Raw genomic sequence first — 9,682 nt, forward strand, 5'->3', positions numbered from 1 at the left:
AGACACAGCTGCAGCAGGGATGCATGCTTTCATCTTCTCCACTAAGGGGCACTACTGCCTCATTGGTGCATTCAAACACAATCGAAATGAGTCCAATCTTATTTTCTCTTTAAATGTTGGTGGAAATCATGGCCGACATAAAGTATGGAAGCCCATTTCTATCACTGTGATGAAAAATAGATACATATATAAGATCCTGTAAGTAATTATGAAATACTATCTCATAATTATGAGATGTTATCTCATAATTATGAGATATTAAGTCATAATTATTAGACGCTAAGTCATTATTTTTTAGATAGTATCTCATTATAATGACTTACAGGATCTTTATTTGTTCATCAAAGTGCCGAAATGGGCTTCCATAATGTTGCCTAGATGAATGAACGAAGAGGCTAATCGAATTCTGGTAAACCGGAAGTTAGATAGGCTTTACTCAGCCTCTGACATAAAGTTGTACAAATAGTTCGTGTAGTTCGTTCGAAGGGCAAACGCTTTAGGTCGATGTCAGAGGATGCAGACAGAATACACCAACTGCCTGCAGCAGAGAGCATCGCATTCATTTCACTTCACTTCCCATTATTGCAGGTATGGTTCATGCGCAATGAGCGCTATGAGCGCTTTTTCTACTGCATGAGCCCGAACGAGGACGATGTGAATTTACCGACCGCTCATACATGTCTAACCCAAAATCAGCTCGAGTGTAGCCCTGAGGCAGAACATATTGTGAGTTTGTGATCCAACACTCCGACTGCACATGTACTTTGTGAGACACATAAGTGACAACGATAATAGATGAACAAATACAATGCCGCAAAAATGCGTGGAGAATGCAGGAAATATCTAAGACTTCCTCTTACTGTACCTACAGGAAGCATTAACCACTTAAATGTCTGTGCAAGGGCACATACTGATTTTCGCACAGGGACACGCACTAAGGGCCTGGTCTCAAGCTTTGGTGTGAACACTGTTACTTCTGAGGCAGGTTCAGGATGAAGTGTTCTCTGACATCTTTTTTGAGGGCCAATTTACTCTTTTGTCTGGGGCTACTGCACTGCGGTAAGTAGCCTACACTGAATTGCTGCAGTTGGATTGTTGTACATATTTTGTTAAAACCTCAAAAACTAAAAAGAACAGAAATAAAGTATACTTTTTATATTAAGGAAATACTTCACACACTGTAAAAAGTTAACATGTCGTACTATGTGCATAGTATCTTGAAGACTACAGAGCTTTGCTTCACATATACATAATATTTTGAAAAACAATCTCCGCATACCTTACTTACTGTGTGACAGGTGCATCCGAAGGCAGGTGCAGTTTACAAAAAATAATGGTTTGTCCAATGTAATCAAATTAATATTTCATTGTGTCCGTAAAAAGTCAAATAAAGGTTAGATGCTGGATTGTAGCACACATATTAAAACATGTCTGAATCTTTAAGGTTTAATTGACTTCACCATCTGTTTTGACTGTGCTTCACACAGGAGAAGCCAGAGTGCACACTGAAGTACAGGCTGGGCCTCTGTACCGCGTGGTGGGCTCTCCGCTCTCCATCTCCTGCAATGTGAGTGGTTTTGCCAGTGAGAGCACGAGAAAAGAAATTGAATTTCGTGTCAAGAAGCCTGCAAATCCAAAATCTGATATCAACATCATCAGCACAGCGGACGAACAATTTTCCTATGCCGTGTATACAAGTCGTGTGAGGAGCAAGGAAATCACTGTGACACATGTGAGTCAAAACTCAGTCTTGTTTGAGATACAACGCCTCGAGAAAGGTGATGAAGGGGAATATGAGTGCTCTGTAATCAACTATGAATATGCTTATGATGGAACCTACAGCGCTATGACAACAGTGAAAGGTAAGCAGTCACCGTTCTACTTTTGAGCTTTTAAGAAGTACTTTTCAAGGTAGCCGCATCGCTGTATCTTAAGATGGCAAAAATGTGTGACTTTCATGTCTTTGTCTCTGTTTTGGATGTGGTGCCATAGTGATTGACAACTCCCTCAGTGTTTCATCAACTGCCTCCACCTCACTGAGCTATAATGAGGGTGATGCTCTCACTTTAACATGCCAAGCCTCCAGCAACACCGTCCAGCACACCCATCTGTCTCTCGTCTGGTATCTCCACAATGACAGCGAGGACAATGCTTGGCCTATCATTTCTCTGGATAGAGATTTCACACTTAGCCCTGGTCCTGGGTTTGAAGGGCGTCACCAAGCTGGACTGATAAGGTTAGATAAAATGGGAGAGGCCACGTACAAGCTAAACATGGCTCAGCTGGAGCTTTCAGACCAAGGCAGGATCTACTGCCAGGCTGAGGAGTGGATCCAAGATCCGGACAACTCTTGGTACAGTATCGCACAAAAGGATGCAAAGGAAACTACCCTGAATGTTAAAGCCAGAGGTTAGAAACAGCTATCATCTCACAGATTTTATCTATCAAATAGCACATATGATATGAGTCAATACGTTCTGCTTTGTTCTTCCTCAAGGCAATGGCTTCTTGACAGGATGTGTGTGTCTGCGTTTGTCTCACTGTGTTTATTTTTGTGCCGTGAGTAGAGGTGGTGCCAGACACGTCGTCTCTGGTGGTGAGAATCTCGGCACAGTCGGAAACTCTGCAGGAGGGGCAAGAGCTGTCGCTGTACTGCAACGTGGACTCGCAGAACCTGGAGGAAAGGTTCTTCTCTCTAGCCTGGCTCCGGGCAAATGTTGAGTTGGCCCGCATTGGCCCGACAGGCATACTGTCTGTGGGGCCAGAGTACAGTGGGCGAGTGAAAGAAGGAGAGCTCAGGGCAGCCCGGATTGGGGACAGAGACTACCGTCTCGTATTGCAGCCTGTCAGAACCGAGGACCAAGGAGAGTACATCTGTAGAGCATGGCTTCAGGACAGAGGCCAGGATGGTGCCTTTACACAGCAAGCAGCCCAGGACTCCAGCGCCCAGCTGGTCAGTATCTCAGCCACAGGTCAGTCAGCAAATGGGCCCACACACAAACAGACATTTACTCAGGCTTTACTTGTCTTACCTGCATGATTTAGCCTTGGTTTTCTTAATTGTATCTTGAAATTGAGGCTATTATTGGTAAGATAGTATTCTAAATAAAGTGAATGTGTTTCCATCTGTCTCATTGCAGAAAGTGGCCTCTCAGTTGAAATGCAAAACAGTGTGGCTGTTAACGAAGGGTCCCGGCTGGAGCTCACCTGTAAAGTGCACCGGGTCAACGGTCAGCTCTCCGTCACTTGGCAACGCAAATCAACATCCACATCAGCGGCCACGTTCACCAGTGTCATCAGTCTGAGTCAGGAGGGTGTTACGGAGAAAGCGGAGGAGTTCATGAGTCGCAGAGTACAGGCAACGCGTCCAGCGGGTGACACCTTCACCCTCGAGCTCGATGAAGTCACGCCTTCCGATTCAGGTGTCTACCAGTGTGCCGTGTCCGAATGGAAAATCAATAGCAAGACCAACAGCCAGTCACAGATTGCCACTGTGACGGTGGCTCCTACAGGTAAGATGTGTCCCCGTCTGTCTGCGCTGTACTAACGATTCAAGACAAATGAATGACGAAACCTGCATATTGAGACTGGTTTCTCTCTATATATATTTTTGTATCTTTCTTGCAATTTCCATTTGCATGCAAGAAAAATTATAAATTAATTGGAAGGCATTTGCACAATCATGAGGGAAATTATTCTGAATCGTAATCAGCACAAATTGTGCACTTTTAGCCCAATTACAAGTAAATAAAAATAAAAAATACTTTTGTTGAGTTGTGTAATACCGGTAACAGTCGGGTTCACTTCTTGGGCTTTAGACCTGACATTTTTGTCAATATGTATTTGTTGAAATGACTCGAGACTGTCTCAATGCATTTTCACATAATAACGGAAAATGTATTTTCTCAGAAAGTGTTAAGACCGCTTGAAGTTCGTTCTATGTTGCTGACATAGAAAGACTGGCATAGAAATGTTTTAATGTATATTTTGATGATTATGGGCATACTCACCTTGTCTTATTTTAAAGAAAGAAATCATATTGAGAAATTATGTGCACGTGTGATAAATTCTGCTGAATGAAGAGAAAAGACCCACATTTACTCGCATCTCTTTTTTACTTTGAACACTCATGATCACATGACATAGGATCACCAACTTCTGCTTCCTCACTCACCACCGCAACAGCGCTGACTATTTTACATTTTTCCTCCGCTCAGATTCTTTTCTTAAAGTGCATCTGATAAGTCGCAACAGCATCGTGACTGTCGGAGAAAATGTGGAGTTGATGTGCCGGGTCAGAGGGCCACGCGTACCGATAACACTAACTTGGAGCCTGCAGCGTCATACCCCAACCCCAGATAACATCCTGACTGTGTACTCTGATGGTGCCATCAGCTGGTCTGGAGACCAGCAGCGCTACCAGCTGAAAGTAGTGAACAAAGAGAATGAAGTCATTTACTATCTGCTTATCAATGGTGCGAGCCATAAGGAGGCGGGAGGCTACCAGTGTAGGGTGTCTGTCTTCCTGGAGAAGGTTCACAAGAAGTTGCCTCCATCCAACCAGCTAGCTGTTTTGGTGCAGAACCCAGGTACCGTTGAGATTTGTACGGCTAAATGTCGTCTTTGGAGCAATTTTGGATGAAAGCTGTATTGTGCATTCTATTTCTCTTTATTTCTCATATTTTTCTCCCTCTCATAGTGAGCAAGCTGGTGCTGAACACCACCCCTGCCTCGACAATAAATATCAACACCGACATAGAAATAAAATGCTCAGTTATCTCCAAAACCTCTGCCTCCTCCCGCTATGCTGTCACCTGGCTGCTCCAGCAACAGGCACAAAATAAGACCGTTGTGAGCTCAGACCAGGATGCCCTCGTGACATTCGGACCCCAGGTACAGCTGAGCCACAGGCAGCGAATCAGCATGAAGCGCACTAAGGGCCCTAGTTTTGAGCTTAGTATTCGGCAAGCTCAGATATCAGACAATGGCTCATACATATGCGAGGTGGTGGAGTGGCTGCAAGATCCTCTTGGGGGCTGGTATCAGCTCTCACCGGTGTCCAGAACTACAGAGCTAACAGTGGTCGAGCCTGGTAAGTTTGTGTTAAATAACTCACTGATTGAGAAACATTTAAATCAAAATGTGTCTTTAGTGTGTTTTCAGCACTGACAATCAAATGTGGTGTTGACAGTTTTATGCAGGTTGTTTTCTTTACTTTGTACATATGCCCTACTTGCTCTTCTCTTTTCTTATTACAGGTGAGTGTTGTGTTGTTAGTGTTGTTGTTGTGATTTCTGTTTCTGCCCTTTGCAAAGCTTCCTAATCTCCACTTTGTCTTCTCTCCCTGCTGGCTTCTTCCCTGTCTGTCTGTATACTTGTGAAATGTAATTGTAAGCCCCATTGATTGGTTTGATGAAGTTGAATAAAATGTGTCTATTTATCTGTGTGCTTTTTCGCAGAAACAAACCTGTTTATTTTAAAGGAAGAAAAGTTGTTGAACATGAGCAGATCCCAGGATTTGCTGATCCCCTGTCACATCACCAACCAATCCAGCAGTCAATCTGAGTTCCAGATCACATGGTTTTGGCAGAAAGAGACAGAAACCTTACAACACCCCATATTCACAGCTTACCGCAACTCAACCCTACAAGACAGGTTTGGGAAGGGTGATCAGCTAAGATTTGGCCATCCTTTGCCCAACCAATTCAGCCTGACAGTCCTGAAGCCAAGTCCTGAAGATAGTGGCCTGTATTTCTGTGAGGTAGAAGAGTGGCTCCCATCTCTGTCTCATGGGTGGAGGAAGCTTGCAGTGAAAAACTCAGGATACTTGACTGTTAATGTCTATGCAGAAGGTAAGCTTAATGTGATGCAGCATCCCTCAGCAAATAACAATGCTTGAAATTATATAAAATGATGCATTTGTGGGCACCAGTAAAACATTTCTTTGTCTTCTTCTTTGCAGGAGATGTCAAAGCCGTCTCTGAGCCAGAATGCAAGTCGGATATCTGGATGGGGATTCTTATAGCGATCGTCATCTGCTCACTGTTGGTCATGTTCCTACTGGTGCTGAAGATATGCAGGAGCAAAGTCTCAGGAGGAAATAAGTTGGATCAAAATCTGTGGGCAGAGCCAGAGCAACACCCACTGAAAACCAAACCCAGTGCAGATGACTGAACCTCACAGACCAGAAGAGGAGAGGGATAAAAATGCACTTCTATTGATGTAATATTATGCAATGTTTAATAATTCAAAAAGTTGCCCTGTACATATGTTTTTATTAATTGTTATTCAAAGTTCAGTAATTTTCAATTAAATGAATCTGTTGATAATGTTTTAAAAAAATAGTATAAATGTTTTACTGCCCGTGCAGCTGGGAATAATTTTGCCTTCATGAATTAATTAAATTCATTAAGCCTTTAAAATTAACAGGAACTTTTCAATTTACAGCTAGAACGTATCACCAGCATAGCTGAGCTTGGCAGGAGATTAATTTTATAAAGCAACATGTTCTGACTGACAAATTCCTGCCTTATGTAGCAACATACCAGGCAGCTTGATACTGTGTCTTTGATGGGGAGAAGTCAAAGCATAGCATGTCTAAGGGAACAGCTAAGCACAACGTGTGGTATTGGTTTCGGCAAGTAACACAGAAATGAATCAACCAGGAAGTGCTCTGTGGTTCTGCAATAGCACAGGATGACTGTGTGGTCGGCAAATGTGCTGAAAAGCATTTGGACAGAAAAGAGTCACAGTTTATACGATGAAGGTATCAAATCTGCCAATGCAAACATTTAATGTCCGTGTGATTCTCAATGTTCACTTATAGATAGTAATATGTGTATGAATGTGCTTCAAGGAGTCTTGATAAATTAAACATTTGTCATAGTTTTGGCTGTACTCAATCACATTGAAATTAAATTATTTACTATGAGATTAAATGTCTGACTTTCTAGGTTGTTTCAGGGTGTTCACTTCCATAACAATGTAGGAATTGTCCATTTCCTTATACATGGTCCCACAATATATGACCAGCAGATCAAAGATCCCAAATACACAGCCAGAACATTTTGTGTTCTTGATTGGCCGTCTTTCATTTCAATTGTAGCTATTTTAGACTGTTAAATTAAATTGTATCCCCTACAATTGGGTGGAAATAAATAAAAATTGTAGATTTAAGAATCTGAAGTACAGATTAAAGTCGGCACTCTAACTGAAAACAAGTCTCCCTCTCTAGCACGGGCTTGTACACACATGAATGCGTTCTGTATCGCTGCTATAATGCAGTTGCTGAATTTTAACAGATGTTCCGACTCAACAAAATTGGATGCTGGAGAGTGATTTAAATCAAACATAAACGAGAAGAAAGTCATGTCTATCTCTCTCTCTCTTTCTCTCTCTCTTTCTCTCTCTCTCTCTCCCTGCATCAGCCCTATCAATGTTTAACACCAACATCTGTATGAGAGACAAGAATAGAATCCATCGCTTGCCTTCACCTTTGAGGAAATGAGCACAGACACCAGATTACACCCATACAGAGAAATGCTCTTGCCGATAAGTGTAGATGTACAACTTAAGGTAAAACTAACAGCGGTGTTCTGAGAGACTAAAAGCTCGGACCTTCAAGGCGTAATCGTCTCAGCCCCTGAGAGATGATGCACATGTAGCACTGTCTTTGGTCTTGAATTATACCAGCCCTTCACAGTCCAGTGGACTGGCTCCTTCCAGCCTTCCTCTTAACTTTACTGTAATACCACTGTCTTGTGTTTCCATGGCAATGCCTGTCAGAGCAAAGAAAGAAACACTGAATTTGGGAGGCAAATCAGTGCTTGTGTCTTTGCAGCAAAGACTAGATTTACGGGGGCAAACTACAGCACACAGCCGTGCTAGAACTCCCTCCTCATGATATTTGCTTAATAAAGTCAGCATTAGCATAATAAACAGTAATTTCATTAGTTTTCGTTCTGACACTGAATGCAGTGCATGAGGCACAAAGCAGAATTTGTTATGTTTCTCTTTCCAAATATCCCAAACTCATATGTGTTAGAATACCTTTTGGTTCCCACTTTACCAGCTTTGAGCCGGTTATCTCTATTGTTATTATCTCACTCCAGATCTGATTTGGGGTCAGCTTTATGCTCTATCCTTCATGTGCCATGAATGGACTACATTTATGAAAACCACGTAGCCATTGTTCTATAACATCTTGAACTGCAGCCCCTTGAACTACAGGAGCGTGAACGCTGTAAGTGCACACACAGATAACCACTTCTATGAAAGCTGTATCATGCGGAAGGCAATATCACAGCAGTATCTGGAGTTAAAGAAACATGTACCTGTTAAGGAAACTGAAAGGTGATTAATCTGAAAGCTAAAGCAATGTCAATTTGCAAACCAGTTCACTTGCATTCCGTTCAGGTTTCCTAGTGTCAGAACCCTGGCTTAGAGTATGCTGTCTATCTGGTTTATTGGCACACATAAATGTCCCGGTGCCATAATTAAAATAAGTAATGCTTTCACTTACGCATTTTGTGATCTTCCTACTATTCCTAGTGGAAAAATTGGTAATTCCTAATTGGTTTCAGTAAAATGTCTGGACAACTATTGGATGATATGTGTGATCCAGACACAATGTATTGTTCCAGACATTCATGATGGACATGAATCCACCAACTTAGTTCAACTGTAGTGCCACCATGATGTTGACAATCTTACAGAGTGAAAGGTTTCAACTATTGCATGATTTGTTATAAATCTTAGTACCAACATTCATGTTCCTCTCAGAATGAATTTCAATACATTTGATAATCCCTTGACTGTGTCTCTAGTGCCATCACCTGGTCAAGATTTCAATTAGTCCGATATTTTGGTTTATAACCAAAATACATTTCCATCAGCGCTGAATAGGAAATATTAGCATGCTGCTAAAACACCAGACTAAGATGGTGAATATGGTAAATACTATATCGGCACAGCTTGTTGGCATTGCAAAGGAAAGCATGTTAACAGCTGGCTTTAGACTGTCATGAGAAGTCAAAATGTTCTCTGTAAGAAATGTCTATTGTGGTCTACTGGGCTTCCTGCTTTACTGTTATCTGAAGCAAACACTCCCTATGACTCTGTATGTGCTGTTAATGTGTATTTAATCATGTCCTGTAAAAGCTATGTTTCACACACGCACACACACACACACACACACACACACACACACACACACACACACACACACACGCACACACACAAACGATCAAAAGTAGTCCTGAACCCTCCTGAACAAGAAGATAATGTGTCCTGGCAGAGGTAGGGGCGACATGAGGGGATAGAGACACTCAAACTACCATCTGCACAAATTATGTAATGTGTCTCTTGAAATCTGAAAGTCTTCTCTGAAGCACTTTTGCCTCCCCTCACCTTAGCTCACTGAATCTCTTTGCTTCTACTCTCAACTGCTCTCCGGTCTCTCATGAACCCATCTTGCCTTTGATATTCCCTTTTCTTACAAGGAGAGGACACGGGCCTCACAGAAACGCCTTCTGTTCCTCCCCTGAACCGAAAGCTACATGCTTTTACACTCTCTTGTCTCTCCACATCAGTCTTATCATCCTCCAGCACTAGAGGGAGCAATTGTTGCTCAAACGGACAGAAACATGTAGTCGTTAACATGTTAACGTAGAAAAAGGTGAGA

At 42.2% G+C, this 9,682-nt stretch overlaps 1 protein-coding gene across 1 annotated transcript; it reads left to right on the plus strand.

The window, feature by feature from the left end:
• Window positions 1-992: 992 nt before the first annotated feature.
• Window positions 993-6,925, plus strand: LOC306747288 (immunoglobulin superfamily member 3-like; the record flags this gene model as incomplete). Its single annotated transcript, XM_079230328.1, has 9 exons — window positions 993-1,059; window positions 1,488-1,862; window positions 1,993-2,409; window positions 2,568-2,972; window positions 3,141-3,512; window positions 4,218-4,589; window positions 4,700-5,092; window positions 5,460-5,852; window positions 5,963-6,925. The coding sequence occupies 9 exons, from the start codon at window positions 993-995 to the stop codon at window positions 6,172-6,174; spliced, it is 3,006 nt and encodes a 1,001-aa protein (XP_079086454.1). The 3' UTR covers window positions 6,175-6,925.
• Window positions 6,926-9,682: the final 2,757 nt, after the last annotated feature.

The sequence above is a fragment of the Taurulus bubalis genome (genome assembly GCF_910589615.1).
Source record: "Taurulus bubalis genome assembly, chromosome: 15".
Lineage (NCBI taxonomy): Eukaryota > Metazoa > Chordata > Actinopteri > Perciformes > Cottidae > Taurulus > Taurulus bubalis.